Source organism: Caloenas nicobarica, chromosome 11 (genome assembly GCF_036013445.1).
Source record: "Caloenas nicobarica isolate bCalNic1 chromosome 11, bCalNic1.hap1, whole genome shotgun sequence".
NCBI lineage: Eukaryota > Metazoa > Chordata > Aves > Columbiformes > Columbidae > Caloenas > Caloenas nicobarica.
Genome location: NC_088255.1, coordinates 912,802 through 929,522, shown reverse-complemented (window position 1 = coordinate 929,522; position 16,721 = coordinate 912,802). Strand labels below are relative to the sequence as shown.

At 39.1% G+C, this 16,721-nt stretch overlaps 1 protein-coding gene across 7 annotated transcripts in view; it reads left to right on the top strand.

Moving 5' to 3' along the window:
* Positions 1 to 16,241, top strand: part of RAF1 (Raf-1 proto-oncogene, serine/threonine kinase) — a 77,690-nt gene extending 61,449 nt beyond the window's left edge. For all 7 annotated transcript variants that reach the window (XM_065642812.1, XM_065642813.1, XM_065642811.1 and 4 more), the window contains 10 exons: positions 869 to 896; positions 987 to 1,114; positions 1,691 to 1,808; positions 5,600 to 5,684; positions 6,601 to 6,777; positions 7,750 to 7,796; positions 9,262 to 9,380; positions 10,987 to 11,118; positions 13,313 to 13,447; positions 15,089 to 16,241. In XM_065642812.1, coding sequence (XP_065498884.1) covers positions 869 to 896; positions 987 to 1,114; positions 1,691 to 1,808; positions 5,600 to 5,684; positions 6,601 to 6,777; positions 7,750 to 7,796; positions 9,262 to 9,380; positions 10,987 to 11,118; positions 13,313 to 13,447; positions 15,089 to 15,229 — 1,110 coding nt within the window. In that variant the 3' untranslated portion in view covers positions 15,230 to 16,241. The remainder of the gene's footprint in view (positions 1 to 868; positions 897 to 986; positions 1,115 to 1,690; positions 1,809 to 5,599; positions 5,685 to 6,600; positions 6,778 to 7,749; positions 7,797 to 9,261; positions 9,381 to 10,986; positions 11,119 to 13,312; positions 13,448 to 15,088) is intronic.
* The last annotated feature ends 480 nt before the right edge of the window (positions 16,242 to 16,721 follow it).

Genomic DNA, 16,721 nt, shown 5'->3' with positions numbered 1-16,721 from the left:
GTTTATGATGCTACTAACTAGTTCAAAAGTTTGAATTGCCTTCTATTAACTTTGACGGTGTTTAACATTTCTGTAGTGCATGTTCTTGCTTTGTACTTATACAGTACCTGGATATTTTACCTTTCCTGTATGTACTTTGGGATAATACGTAGCAGGTGAGAAAAGCTGTGGAGTCCTGTTTGTCAGAGCTTAGTTGATCTTGTGCATGGCTGTAGAATTGTGTCGTAACGTGCCTGTGGCATGAGGTGAGAGTTGTCGCACTGTGCCAACTAGTGAACCGTGTACGAACATCACACTTTAATCTGTGGAAAAATGTTGGGAAAATTAGCTGTGTTTGCATTAGGCCACTAGATGTAGCCTTTTTTGGAGGCTTGACATAGTACAGTAGAGATATTTGAAAAAATGTACATTGACTTGGGGTATTTTAGAGGCTTTAAAAAGTTTTCCTGCTTGTAACCCAAAACCTTTTTGAGAACGTGTACTCTAGAGATACAGGAGCTGTGTTCAGATCTGATACACAAGCATGTACAAAAATCCAGCGGTGGGAATGCAGACAGTATTTCTAGTGTTTCATCTTGTTCCGTGTCTTTTTTTTTTCTTTTTTCTCCTTTTTTTTTTTTTTTTTTTCTTTTTGGTAGTAATGCCATTTAATATGCTGTGAATATTTGTAACGTTTTGTAAGTATTCACAAATTGCATGTTTTTTAGCATATAGGATTCTTGTAACTAGAAAATAACTTTTGGAGGGGGTTGGTCAATACTGTAGCACACTTGACCAAAACTGTCAGGAATTATTTCAATGCTATTCCTGCTTGTTCCTTTATATGCTCTCATATATTTATTAACTTGATCTCTCTCCTCTGTTTTAGGATGCAATTCGAAGCCATAGTGAATCAGGTATGGTTTTCAAAAATGAGATAATATATAATATTATTTTGTTTGTTTTCTAGTTGGTACATTTTTTTAAAATTTCTTTCTATATTTAAGCTTCACCCTCTGCTCTGTCTGGAAGTCCTAACAATATGAGCCCCACTGGCTGGTCTCAGCCCAAAACCCCGGTCCCAGCCCAAAGAGAACGAGCCCCTGGATCCAATACACAAGAAAAAAACAAAATTGTAAGTATGGTAATATTTTTTAAAATATATTTTTAAAAATATATTAAACTAGGCTGGGATAGTGGTGTGTTGGGATAAATTTCTATACACAAAAGCCAGTACAAGGTGATGGTAATCTTGGATTTCTCTGCACTGTGTGTATGTAGTAACGATATAATTCTGAAGAATTTGGGAAAGGTAGCTCTATTGCCCTGCATCACACTTGTTAACCACTTAAACATTTGAGAATTCTGCTCTCGTCTTTTTGGTTTATTCCTTCTAAATATGCAAATGAATTCCTGAATTTTAGTATAATTGTGATTTTGTAAAAGTCAGTAAGTTTCTTAAATATTTCATATGTCTTTAAACAGTTGATGATAAAATATTTGTTCCTCTTAAGATCTAATGTAATCTTTTTGGGGAGCGGTAACAAAACCCACCACCCCTCACAAATTGAGGAGAAAAAAGTCCAAAATGCAGGACAAAACCCTCAAGGTTTCAGTGCACCTTAAATTTGTACGAAGGAAGTTCTTTCGTTCTTGTGTATATATATGTGATTAAATACTTGGGGTAAAACCATATAAATTTTTGTTCCAGAGGCCTCGTGGACAGAGAGATTCCAGTTATTACTGGGAAATCGAAGCAAGCGAAGTCATGCTCTCCACCAGAATAGGATCGGGTTCCTTTGGAACGGTTTACAAAGGCAAATGGCATGGTAAGGTCTTGCCCATTGTTACTGTCTTCTCAAAATGTTGATGCTGTAGGACAGCAAGCCAGGAAAAGGTAAAATCCTTGTAATGGTGCTGTGTCCTTGTCTACCACCAAAGGCACTAGGTGAGAAAAACTAATTCCCTGATATTAGCAGTGGGGGAATTAAGGCAAAGAGGAGGCGTCAAAATCTGAATCTCCCAACTGCCATCTTATGTGTTCATTATATTGGAGTGAACTTTTTCTTTGTTACCGTGTTCTACAGCAGCTTGTTTTCTGAAAAGGTTTTGCTTTCCGTTAGCAGGATGGAATTAGCAGAATCAGCTGGGAAATTTCACAGCCTGATGTTAAATTACATTTACCTTTTTTTTTTTTTTTAAATACCTCGGTGGTTTAATTAGCATACTTATATCCAGGATGGCAGGGAAAGGAAAAAGCATAAATTGCTTCTACGGTTGAGTTTTTCTAAGGAAAAAAATAGTTGATGTGAGAGTTGATGATCCAGAGTTAGCTGGAGTACCCTGAAAAGAGAGACACTGCAGAACTACAGGATTGGTTTCCAGATTCAGAGCTTGGCATTTAAAGAGAAACACACATAAACATCTCCAGGCCCTAATTTAAATAGCGTTATTGTCATAAAATAAACTGAAAAAAAAATCTGGAAACTCATCTTCCACCCTCTATTTTTAAAGAATAAATACTTTCATGTCTTAAAGCCCAAATATTGTCAACATCAGTGGAAGGACTATTCTTAGGCTAAAAGTAATATTCATGAACAGTTAAACTGATTTTCATTATATAAGTGAAATGGAATACAGAAATCAGGGAGAAAAATAGTTTAAGAAAGATTTCACTAAGTAAGGGTAATAAAGGTGAATTCCTTGTCAATATACTTGAATTTTATGTTAATAAATACTCTTTGTGTATCGGGAACTTTGGTTCTTCCTATGCTGAACAGGAAATACATTGAGCTACATATTTAGGAAGAACCTTCAGCTGTGTGCACAAGATGGTTGTGTGGCTGTCACCTAACTTGATATTGATAAGATTCAATATCTTATTTGTGATAACTGTTTATAGTTCTCCTGATTTTCAGGAAATTCAAAGTTAAATTACTAATTTTTTTCTTTTTTTTTTTTTGTAACCATTATTCGTTGTGTGGTCTTAAAGGATTTATATTTCTTGCAAGTCCTTTCTGTTTGGAATTTAAGAAACTGGGAGCTCACAGTGCACAAATGAGTGAAACTGCAGACTTTTTTTGTAGTAACCTAATAGTGCAAATGCAGCAATAAAAATGTCTTGGTGAAGCTGAAGGTAATGAATTGAAGTGGGCAGATTGCTGCAAGCTCACGTAGAAATTCCAGGGTAAGTTAGAGGGTTTCCTAAGACGCCCAACTATGAAGAGCTGCTTGCAATGAAGCTTTGGAGATCACCCATGGAAGACTCTGCACCATAGTAGGTTCCCAACAAGCTTCCCTGATTTAGTCTTCCAAAGTAAAAATAAAGAAGTCTTGCTCTGAGGAGTGCGTGTCTCGTTGAACGGCTGTCTTGCACTTCCATATTTTTCCAGCTTGTTCTGATGGCTAGTTTTCGCATTTGCGCCACTTCTGTTACAGACCCCATGTGGATCCGTAGTGTCCTGTAGCACGCTTCTAAATTTAAAAGGCAGAAAGAGAAGCAAGGTAGTTTAAATGGGTTGGAAAATTACCTGTCATAAACACATTTCCCTTTGACCCTGGTAATCAGTTCTAGGGTTTTGGGGGATGGCAGAAGCTGATTTGTATTCAGGTTGCTGCTAAAAAAACCCAAGTGCTGTTGTGTATTTGTTTCTGTAGAGAAAACTGCACAGGAAATGCGATTGAGCCTAAAAAAAGTGTGGCACCTGATTCAACAAAAACAGTGTAAGGTTAAAAACATCTTTTCATCCACGGAGCAAGGATCATAATTGAAAAATAATCTGAAATCATCTGACCCACTGCATCCTCACCTTGTCTTGGCATAGCTCATAGCAATATACTTCAGGTGTTGGTCTGGTGTTGTACATCCGCAGGACTTATAGTAGGAACTGGCTGCTTCAAAGCCTGTGGTTTTGGTGGTCCCATGAAAATGCCGTTTTTCTACCAGTTATCTTCTGTTCTGGTCTGCAAGCAGAGAGATCTCTTAAGTTCTAGAACATCAGGAACGCTACAAATCGAGATGGTTCTCTTTATGAAGATGCTAGAGGATGAGATAGGAAGCATGTTGCGTTTATTGAAGTTAAAGGAAGAATATACACATGTATAATACCAGGTTCAATATTTGTGCATCTTTGTGACTTCAAATAACATGGCACACTAAGCACCTGGTAACTGCAGTGGAAGATCCCGGAGTCACTTAGGGTGCTCTGAAACTTTCAAGTACCAGTTTGCAAATCCTTCTCCTACTTTGTTGGCAGCGTTCATTTTTGGTTTTTTTAATTGAGCAGTTAGTATTCCTAATGTAATCAGTGTCTAGAGATATATTGAAAAAAAGGCTATATTAAGAAGAAAATAATTAGTGATTTTGGTAGCAGAGCGATCTTTCACTCTAGGGATATTTTTTTTTTTTAAAGTGATGTGAAGTGGCAGCAGCCCTTTAAACCTTGGGATAAGTTTGAGTATAGTATCTCTCAAGTCTTTTTACTGCGTGCGGACTGAGGTGGAAGTTTCCGTTTTCCTGAGCTGTTTTTCCTTTCCTGTGACAGTCTCAGAGCAAATTTATCCCCCTCTTGAGTTCTAAAGTGCTGTCCATCTGTAGTTCAAATGAACGTGGTGTTCACTTCGTTCGTGGAGGAGTCAGTGGGTCTTGCTGTTAGTGCTTTTCCTTTTGTTAGAACAGTTCTACTATTGTACCTTTTTAGAATCAGTTCTATTCTACTCTTTTCTAGACATACACTGTAAAGGTTTTTACAACTTTATTCTCTGGAAACAGTCTCTAAACAGATAGCACTGGATCAGCATTTATTCCTCTCTGTATTACCCTTTAACAGATACTGAAATTTAAAGCAAGTGCTGACACTGAAAACAATTCAGATGAAGCTTTTAGGTCAAATTTTATAACGTGTCAGCTTAAAGAGCAGTAAGATATTCTGCTTTCTGTAGTCCCCAAATTTGTTATTGAAATAATAAAATCAGTTGTATCATCCATTATTTTTCTCCTATTCCTGGACAGATTTATCCCTCCCATTCCTGCAAAAGTAGTATTTAAATCTAGAAGGGTTTTGGTTTTTTTTTTTAATAAGCTTTATATTAAAAAGGCTGTGTGTTTGTATGCATACATATGTTTTATGTATAAACTTTAGTATATAAACTTAATTATATAAAAATACAAAGGTGTATATAATATGCGTGCTAAAGCTGGATAGAAAAGGGAAAATGATGAAATTTGGATGCTGTTTGGAGAGACTGATGTGAATGTGCTTGAAATAAATTGCTGAGAATGCAGCTACACTAGAATGCCTTCATTTTCAACAGCTAGTGGAGATTTTAGTAGTTCATATCTTGCAAAAAGCATACATGTAATTCTAGCCAGCCATATCTGTTAAAAAAATAGAAGGGAAGCATGTGAACAATTAATGACTTTTTTTGTTAGACTGAAGTTCAGATAAATGAATTGCTTGATACTACCAAAGTTTATATGTCTGCAGAAAAATCCTGACCCATGTATGAATTAGTAGAGGCATACTGTGCACAAATTAGGAATTTTAAGTATACTGTATATTAATGTTATTTTGGAAAAAAGCTGCATTTTTAGTAAATTTTACGGTAAATGTATTTTCAGGGGATGTAGCAGTGAAGATACTAAAGGTTGTCGATCCAACCCCAGAACAGTTCCAGGCTTTCAGAAATGAAGTGGCTGTATTAAGGTGAGTTGGTAGTTTTGTCGCTAAATTCTGTTATTTCAGGGCATGGCATTTGGCTGCTCCCCCTCCTTTAAGCCATCTTGCTCAATATTCCATGTTTGATAGACAGAAAAAGCAGCTCTCTGGAGAAAAAGAATAAAACCAGAGCATATAGTGATACTTGTGAATATTGTTGTACTTCAGGGCATTTCAGTGATTCTTCACTATTTCTGAAAGTCACCTTTTCAGATAAATAATACTAACAGCCATAATTGTTAAGGTCACATTTGACATGCAATAAAAGGTGAGGATTAACAAATTCTGCCATAATTTTCATCACTGGACAGAATACTTGAACTGTACTTTTTACAATTGCAGCATAATTCCTTTTTTTTTTTTTAATGTGTGCTCTGAGGTACGTATGTTTGTTTACTTTCAAATACTGTTTCTGTAGTGTCCAGTTAACTATCTGTAATGTTAATCCTGTAACTGAAGCAGTTCGAGTACATCACAACTATCTTCCCATCTGTTAATTCCTCACAGTTTATGATGACCCTTTATTTTCCTGTTAAGGTTCAGGCTTCTATCTAAAGCTGTCACTTTTTCACGGCTTCCAGGGTGATTTCTGTTATTCCAATAACTTTATCTAATACCCCTTGCAGGTGTGAATGTTGGCCACTAATTTCAAAACGTTTGAATTTTCATGACATCTTTTTCTTAAAGTTTTATTTACAAATAATAACTTGGCAACTGTGGCATATGTTTATTATTTTTAAAGACAAACTTTACAAACACATCCACTTAGCAAAAATTTTGCGAGAAACATGTTTTTGGACTCAAAAGCTGAAATATGTTCCTTGAGCCAGGAATGCATTTTTAAAAGAACTTAAGCTTTTTTTTTGTAAAGATACTAATTTCTCTCTCTTCTACTTTCTATTAGGAAGACTCGGCATGTTAATATTTTGCTCTTCATGGGCTACATGACTAAAGACAACCTGGCCATCGTCACGCAGTGGTGCGAAGGAAGCAGTTTGTATAAACACCTGCACGTCCAGGAGACCAAGTTCCAGATGTTCCAGCTCATTGACATCGCTCGGCAGACGGCGCAGGGCATGGAGTGAGTAGGAGACGTGTTGATGGATGTTTTCCTTCTTGGGAAGGTGTTTCCCTTCTCCTCCCCAAACCCTCACGTGGAGTTACTGCACTAAAATAGTGATGGGTCAAAAATACACCAAATGAAGATTTTTTTGCAGCCTTAATTCAGCACTCTTGTATACATTCTTACTTTCGTTTGGTATTTCTTTTTCCATGGATTCTTGTTTTAGTTCGTGTTAAACCACTAGTCACTGACCAGCTGGCTTTTCTGTATTTTCTGTTCTTTTGTAGCTGGAGGTCTTACTGTAACGCTCTAGGTGAGATCCTCTTCTAAACAGAGAATTAACTTTTGGCTTTTTTCCTCTAACACCGTAGTGTTTGGCAAACACTCATTCATACTCATGGTGCTCTGGTGAGATGGGAGGATGGTTGTTCCTCTTCTACAGCTGCTGTATTTTGGAACCTTTCTCCAGGTGTCTGACTTGATCCAGGAACCACCTCACTTCTTTTCAGAACATGTTAACAATGTTCGCAGCGCAGCAGATGCTGGTTCTGTCAGTGCTTATCCATTTTGTAGATCAGGACCCAGGTTTCCAGTCAGTCACCCAGAAAACAAGGAACATATATTGTGACTGCAAAATAAAGCAGTTTGTAAAATGTAAACCTTAGCATAGCATACAAACTTCAGGTGTATGAGTACAGCACCGGTTTTCTAGGGCATGATGCAGTTCCCCAGCCCTGACGCTGCTCTTTCTCTTCTTGAGATGTATTTTTTGCGCTGCCTCCCGTCTCTGCAGCGCAGGAGGTGTTGGGCATCCACTCCTGCTCGCTGGTTCTCTTTTCCCAGAGTAGACGCATCCTGTACATTGACTAAAGCAAGAGGGATGTGAAACGCTTGAGTACATGATAAACTGCCCCAGTGGCTGTCAGTAAATTGCAAGGCTTTGTTTCTGTGAACAGCCGTCATAATAGCAATTTTCTTTTTCTTTCACAGCTATTTACATGCAAAGAACATCATCCACAGAGACATGAAATCCAATAGTATCCTTTCCTAACTTCAGCATACTTCGTTGTGTGTGAGACCCGCTTGTTAATATGGAGCTTTTTGGGTGGTCGAAGTAGCTGTTTCAAATGTATATAACTAATAAAGAGTAATTCCTATGAGTAAGAAGTTACTTTTTAGCGAAGACTTTCAGAGAACATCTGTGCTTGTTTACTAAACCGTTGTGATAAAGATGAAAAAGGATGTGCAACAGTTGTGCTCTAAGTGTCTTATTTTACTGAAAAGGTGTTTCTGTAATTCTCTGTTATCCAAATGCTGTCCTGGAGAGTAGCTGCACTCTTTACTTGACAGAGATGTGTGTGTGCGCATGCTGATGTGTATGCACACACAGGCTTTATTTTACTGTTTCTTATATATTTTTAATAAATGTAAAACGCTTTCACATGACTGGCAGAAACGAAGCCAAAAATCTTACTTTGAACTCAAGAAAAGACAACCTTTTACCCCTGTATTTCTTGGAAAAACAGATTTAGTGATGCATATGGAGTAAAAATGTTGTGAACTGCTGTCTTTGGCCTTTGCAAATGCCTGTTTTCAAAATTGCCCAGAGCATCCATTGGGCTAGCAGCATAAATTGTAACTTCTTCTATAAAATGTGAACAGAGTGTTTTGCAAATGTCATCATAAAACCCACACCACAGTCAGTAGTTCATAATGTAAGGGGATTCCCTTTTTCAGTTAAGCTAGAAAAAGAATAATTTTAGTGTATAGGACGTCAGGAGTTCGTGATTCCTCGTAATTACAACCACTTTTGTGAATAAATGAACTCTTTACCTGACATGGAAACGGGAAGGGAGTCTGTCATGTTTATACTTCTGAATCATCTTTTTGAACTTAAAACATTCTTAAATGAAATCGTAAAATATCTTAAAATAACCCCAACAAATAAAGTGTTATCTATCAATCTGAACAGACAAATCAATTAAGTAGATAGATTACAAATAGTACAGACGTTTGTATTTCCAGTTGAAATAGTTAAATCAGGAGGTCTGCCAGAGAGCTTTACAGAAACAGATTTTGTTGCGATATTTGTTTCTACTTGTAATTGGTTTTTCTTAGTTTTCTTTTTTTGAGTTGTGATGACTTCTATGCTGTTTCCCCTTGTGTCTCTTGACACCAGTTATTTAAGTACCTGCAGTCGTGGATGTTAATTAACATGGTTGATTTCTATCCTAACTCACCATGAAGATAAATGTATAAATAATAATAAAACTTCTGTTCTTGTTTAGTCTTAAATGTTAACTCTGTAAATACGGATGCCATAAAATTACTTTTCCTCTGTTTAACACACAACTCATAGCTGCTTTAAAAAAACAAATCAGCATTATTCTTGGATAGCTGGCTTAGATTTGTGATAACCTAACCAGGCACTTTGTAATCACGTCAGAAAATTCAGACTTCTTTACGCAAGCTTTCTACAGAATTTCCTTAACAAACGTTCAGATATATTTCTTCATGAAGGCCTCACAGTGAAAATAGGAGACTTTGGGCTGGCAACGGTGAAGTCCAGGTGGAGCGGATCTCAGCAGGTGGAGCAGCCGACCGGGTCGATCCTGTGGATGGTGAGCGAACAGCACTGCCCTCAAACAGCCGCCCGGCATTCTCTTCTTGCCACCTCCTTGTCCCACAGGGCATTCCCAACAATTGCTTTATGGTTCACTTCTGCCAGAACTTGCAAGGCAGCTCCACAGTTTTCCTGCGAAAAAATCACTCGAAGAAAATCTAGTTAGGAACTTTTCAGTGTGGGGCTTCAATAAAGTAAATGGAAAAAGTGGAACAGTGCCTGTTACCACATCATTAAAGTGATGCAAGAATGTCTTATTTGGCGCTCAAATAAAATATTTTGTTGAAGTTTCACTTGACCCATTTTTGCTCATGCTGTGCAGTTGACTTGCATTCAGCATGGGCACTGAGCAACAATATTTTCCAGCTCCCAGGGCAGTGCACGTGGCATTTGATGCGCGTACTTCAGGGAAGCGGAACCAAATAAAAAATGACGTGCTGAATGCTACGTAGTAGTACATTTTAAATCTTCCGATATTTATCACTGAATGACCTGCAAGTGTTACTGTAAACAGGTTTTCCTTTTTAAAAATCATTCATTATTACTAGTCTTGCAGCCTTCACTGGAGTGGAAGTATTTGTATTTTGAGAAAAGCCAGAAAGTGTTCGTTAGGAACATCAGGATGCTTGGTCAAGGTTTGTTTGTGACCTGTAGAAAACACAAATCACCTGAAACAAAGTTACAAAACCAGAAACTACAAGCCAAGGCTTTTTACAGCTTCCCCTAAAGGATTTAAACCCACCTCACCTAATGGTGTGCCTGTAAACATGGAACACACCTTCGAAAAACCCTGCATTTTTGCTCTTTGCAGTTTTTTTCATTTTAATCATTTCTAGACCATCTTTGCCGAGTTGCCATTACGTAGAAGCGGAGGTTGATTCTGTTTCCTTGGAAGTTGATGCAATCTCTGAGTTTTTGTTGTTGTACTCTTATACTTTAACTAGTACTTTGCTCGGTAATTCTGTGGGGGAAAAAATATTTTGGTCAACAGGAAAGATATTTTGATGGTTTATATCTTGTTTTATTAATTCATTCAATGTTGTTTCTTTTAAGTTCTTCAATTTCATAATTTTGCTTTGTTTTGCAAAGATGCAAGAATGTTCTTGCATTTCTTCCCCCATCTTCAATATATCCTGTTTTGTATTTGGCTTTCACATTTCATGGAAGTGTTTTGGTATCAGTTTTACACGAGATTAAGCCTGTATTAGAATTTTGTATTTTTCCCCTTTAATATCAATACTTGTTTAAGAACTGAAGGGGAGAGACTCAGACTGAGCTGTATGTAAGATGCAACAGAAGGCAATAAATCCCGTGAATCAGAATAATTATTTTGCTAATGGTAAGATGTTTGTTGAATTAAAATGTTGCTTTTTTGTTTACTTAGAATTGTTTTTTGTTTTTGTTTTTTTTTAATAAGATGTACAGTAGCACTTTCCAGAGCCTTAGGTACAACTCATGGAAGGTTTGAAGTGTCCTTCATGCACTAATTTTTGGTTGCGCTCACTCTCTCTGCTTTCCAAATATTTTCCCCTTCTCTTGTCCTTTCTGTCTTTAAATTCTATTAATATTGCTTATAATTTGTTTGTTTTTTCCTCTTCTTCCAGGCACCAGAAGTGATTCGGATGCAGGACAGTAACCCGTTTAGTTTCCAGTCCGATGTCTACTCCTATGGAATAGTATTATATGAACTTATGACGGGAGAGCTGCCGTACTCCCACATTAACAACCGAGATCAGGTAAGAAAGATTCTTGGAACACTGCGTTTGATTACTGGGCATAGTACATTTTGTCCTCCTTGAGAAATGTAAGAGGAAGACATTTGCAAAACAAGAACTGAAATGTTGTTTACAACGCGATTTGTTTCAGCGTTAAGTCTGTGTAATTGTATGTTTACTTAAATAAATAGCGACAGTCAAAAGGAAAAAAAAATCTCTTTTATAAAAGTTTTAAGTGCCCTGTTAAAGCTACCTCACTAAAATCTTGGCTTATATATTTGCAGTTATGTGAAATTTCCATTTTGATGTTAAATGTGCTGTTCTTCTATCAGCAAGGTTGGATTCGGTGCATTTTACTAAGTGAAAAAACGTAGTGGCTATTGTCAAACCTTTTAGTATTGAATGTTTGTGGGATTTAGTTTCCCCTCAGTTGTATTCTCACCGAGTCTGTTAACCAGTAATTCCAAAGCAGCACATTAAGGCCAAACCCCCCACCTGTTCCCTTTGCTCGTTCTGCTTTAGCAAGCGTAGAACTAACTCATTCTGTAGGGCACGAACTTCAGACTCTTACATCTTTTTCATCTGTGTTTTGCTGATCCTTAGTTGTGGTTTGGTGGTTTTTTTGGCTTTGTTGTTGTTTTTAATTAAGATCTTAGAAGTGTGAGTGTATGGGGACAAACTACTAGATTTTAGTGTCTATTATGTTATATAATCTGTATTCCAAGTAGGAGAGGCCAACTCTGTTAAGGAAGATTTTTCTTATTTTTAAGTTTCTTTACAAACTAGGATATTGGAATGTGGTTTAGTTCATAATATTGAAATTATATGCAAGCTTTAATAATCATCACTGTTGCAAAACACGTGACACTTGCCTCTCAAGTAAGTTTTCCAGGAAGGGATGGAATATTTCCTGGAGAACCACACCAAGACCTTATTTTAGCAACATTATATTGACCTGTTCTTTTTTCTGAGACAACACTAGTTGAAAAAGAACCAGTAGCGCCATTAGTTCTGTTTGCCCCTCTTGCCCCCAGTAAAACCCTCAAACAAACTCCCATCACCCAACCAAGCCAACCAGCATTTGCCCAGTCCTACCAACATGATAGAGTCGACTGTTAAGGTTACTGGAAGTCTGATGAAAATCCGAAATGATGACTTGGACTAAACCAGAAAATGTATTTACAGACACTAATAATATGTTATTGTTTGTCTGGAAACAAAACCAAGCCCATGTCCTTTTTTGCTGCATTAGCTGTGACCAGTTCTGCCAATCTGGGCAGCCTGTTCCAGTGCTGTCACCCTCAAAGTAAAGACGTTTCTTCTCAAAGTAAAGAAATTTCTCCTTATTTTAGGTTTTATGACAAAAATCTTGGTTACAGAACCTAAGCTGACTTTTCAGATCCTATTATGAGCTTCCAAGATGGATTTACTTATTTTAACCTGTAAAGGATTTTAAACTGTGGAATCTCAATGTGCCATTTCATAGTCACTTTTTGGGAGTACAGCTGCAGCTAATTAGCTTAAAAATCCCACCCTATCTTACACATATGCTCAGTTTTCTGCAGTATTAATTTCAGTGGGACTACTCATGTGCATAAATTAAGCGCATGCTTAAATATATGCAAAATCTGAGCTCAAATGTCTAGAAAATACGTTCTCAAAATGACAAGTACGCATGAAAAAAAAATCATCATGAGAGGTCTGCCAGACAGGGAGTGCAGTGTCTGTCTGCTGTCAGCCCCGATGAAAACACAGAACAATTTTTGAAACCCAGAATGCATTGCAAGTGAAAGAACCGTGCAGGACAGAGTGAAAAAAGGGGGTTCGGTTGCATGCAGTCTAATTTCAAGTGTGTAATCACAGTCCTGTTTTCTTTGGCCTAAATAAAAAAAAATAACAAAAGAACACCAACTAACCTCTCCTCACCTCCACAACATCATTTCTACTGACGGATTGAGCTGTTGTGCCAAATTGGCTGCTGCTTGTGGCTCGTTAGTCGCTGTAGCCTTCAATTGAAGGAAGAGGCTCAGCCATACAGACCAGCGTCACTGATTTAATCCTGTCCTGCGCTACACAAAAGCAGCACCGTTGTTTCCGTGAACTAATTTGGACAAATCTCCAGGGCCCTGCTGGTGCCTGTGCCTTTGGTACTCGCGTTAATGATACTGAAGCTGTCGGCTAGTGAAACAGCTTTTCCAACTTCGGTTTTTTGCAGATCATTTTCATGGTGGGCCGAGGGTATGCATCTCCAGACCTCAGCAAACTGTACAAGAACTGCCCCAAGGCCATGAAGAGGCTCGTAGCAGATTGTTTGAAGAAAGTGAGGGAAGAACGACCTCTGTTTCCACAAGTAAGTGTTGTTTTCTGCACACGAGTTTCAGAGTATTTCATAAGTAGCCATTAGCACACAAACATTGCACACAGGTACAAGCGTTGGTTTATATGAAGTGTAGCCTGCTTCCTACTTTTGTCTTTATTCACATGCACATCTTTTGCAGTTCTGACCGTACGTAGTTCTGTGAAGGTCACGAAAAAATTTACGCATGCAGATTGAAGCACTGTTACACTAACACTAGAGCAATTTGCTTTCAGCAGCTCACCAGTTTTTAGAGATAAGCAAAAAAGGCCCCAACACAATAAAATCTTTGTATTGATATTTTATTTTAGTGTAGGTTTGGGGGAAGTGAGAGGCTGTTCCTCCTTTCCTTCCCCACAACTACGAACAAGCAAACAAAACCACTGGGGGATTTAAATTCATGTAGCGGGTTTTGGTATTTTTACAAAGGATATTTTACCTTTTCCTGTCACTTTGAGGATGGTGAAGGTACTTTTTTGGACTCACTAAATAGCTGGAATTAAATATCAGCAGCTTTTAGAAAAATAACTTCTTGCAGTTAGAATCAAGTACTTTTGTTGTTTAGAAAGTTTTCTAAATGGTTTCTAAACGGACTGTTAGAAGATGCAATTCTTGCCCGGTTACTCTGTTGGAGAATTGCGTAGATACTCATTAATTAATTGTGAGCTAATGACAAGTATCTCCCCACTCCTTGGAACTCGGACTCCTATAGTAGTGGCACTGCCTGGCATATTCCTGGAGTGCTGTTCTCAGAGCCTCCACGCGGTACGTCAGTGCTGTTAAGGACAAGTGTAGAGTCTTGCATCTGGGCAGGAACAACCCCGGGTTGCAGTATCAGTTGGGGAATGACCTGTTGGAGAGCAGTGTAGGGGAAAGGGACCTGGGGGTCCTGGGGGACAGCAGGGTGACCATGAGCCAGCACTGGGCCCTTGTGGCCAGGAAGGCCAATGGGACCTGGGGGGGATTAGAAGGGGGATGGTCAGTAGGTCAGAGAAGTTTTCCTGCCCCTCTACTCTGCCCTGGTGAGACCACATCTGGAATATTGTGTCCAGTTCTGGGCCCCTCAGTTCCAGAAGGACAGGGAACTGCTGGAGAGAGTCCAGCGCAGTCACGAAGATGCTGCAGGGAGTGGAGCATCCCCCGTGTGAGGAAAGGCTGAGGAGCTGGGGCTCTGAGCTGGAGAAGAGGAGACTGAGGGCTGACCTCATTCATGGGGATCAATATGGAAAGGGGGAGTGTCAGGAGGATGGAGCCAGGCTCTTCTGGGTGACAACCAGTGATAGGACAAGGGGCAATGGGTGCAAACTGGAACACAGGAGGTGCCACTTAAAGATGAGAAGAAACTTCTTCCCAGTGAGGGTGCCAGAGCCTGGCCCAGGCTGCCCAGGGAGGTTGTGGAGTCTCCTTCTCTGCAGACATTCCAACCCGCCTGGACACCTTCCTGTGTAACCTCATCTGGGTGTTCCTGCTCCGGCGGGGGGATTGGACTGGATGAGCTTTCAAGGTCCCTTCCGATCCCTGACATTCTGAGATTCTGTGATATGCTTGAAGTCGGAATAAATGAAGGTTTAAGACTGAGAAAGAAAGACAAGCAGCTCTTACGAGCCGCCTTTTCCTTTTGTGCGTTTCCCTCAGATACTGTCGTCCATCGAACTGTTGCAACATTCTTTACCCAAAATCAACCGGAGTGCTTCGGAGCCCTCTCTGCACCGCGCCGCCCACACAGAGGACATCAACTCCTGCACGTTAACATCCACGAGACTGCCCGTGTTTTAGGCTCGCGCTCCCTTCCCTTGTTCTCGCCAGCAACGGGGAAGGAGCAGCAGGACAGAAGTTGTGCGTGTGATGCCTCCGTGTCCAGGATCGGTGCCCGCAGGATCAGCTGCAGCTCAGGCTGAAGAACAAGCTGCTAAGGATTCCTGCAGTTCTCCTCCTGCAGGGCCACAGCTCCACCTTGCCTTTTTCTACCATCTCTTTTACTGGGGTAGTTAACAGACTGTAAATCAAGAGATCTATTACTATTTTTTTAATAGATGCACTTGAGCCTTATTTTTCCCCATACACAGAAGCGATGGATGGTTCTTCGGCAGCGTTTCTGGATTGGAATCTGGTGATGAATTGGTGTTTTTACTTGCCTCGGTGGTTGAGGCAAGATGATGGTTGTGGTGCTGGCGCTTGCCCCACGCCCTGTGGGAGAGTTTGCCCTGAAATGGGGAACTGCAAACAAGACCGAGGGAAGAGGAAAAAAAAGAAAACAAAAAATAAAAAGAAGAAAACCCCCAACTTTCTGGAAATCAGCTCCTGCCTAAGAGCTTTCATCAAGCCAATGAAATAAGTTAAAATGCTAATTCAACAAAAAATAGTTTTGCAATAGTTTTGCACATAGAAGAAAAACTCTTGCAAAAGAAAGGAATCTGTTTGGAACTGTACTGCTCGGAGAAGGAAGCTACGCCAGTCTCGCTACGGGCACCCGCAGTAACTTCAGCAGCTTATTTTGGTACTAGTGACTCGTTCCTTGCGGCCCACAGAGGCGGGAGGTGCAGAACGACGGGCTCCTGTGGCCGAGGCAAGTGAACGTGATCCGGATACTTCTGCAAAAACGAGCGGAGTCTTTGTCCCATCGGAAGCTGTCGTCCAAGAGATGCACTATCCAGAGGAAACTGAGTGTATACAGTTTTTCTTGCTGATTTGGGTTTTAATTTTGTTTTTATTGCTCCTGAGAAAATGCATTTATTGTAAGCCAAGGTTCCTCTGATTATCTTATTTTAATAAAATAAATTAAATTTTAGGTTTAAGATTCAATGTCATCATTTAATGTAGTAATCCATTTTTCTAACATGTACATCTGGATTTGAAAAACTCAGAAAATGACATTCTGAATATATTTTAAAACATTATTGGGATAGATAATAGTTCAGGTAAAAACACACATGATATGATAACCTATAGGTTTCCCATCACATTCTTTACAATATGTTTTTTTATTTTACAGTAGTGATTGTTCAGCAGCATCTACTGATGGACTATCAAGGTATTTAACTGAACCACCTCGGCATTTTATCTTCTGTGAACCAGTTTCCTTAGTTAGAAGTGAGTGTTTTGTCTTGGCTGAACTCCACAGATGACAAAAAATAGGTGTCCAATTAATAGGTTTAATCAAAGAATCAGTTTTTCAAATGTCCTTCTGTTTAAATATGATCCTTAGGGAAAGGATGGAAGCCAAGGTTCCATTCCTGGAGTGGAAGCCCGGGATTCTGTGTGTCAGGGT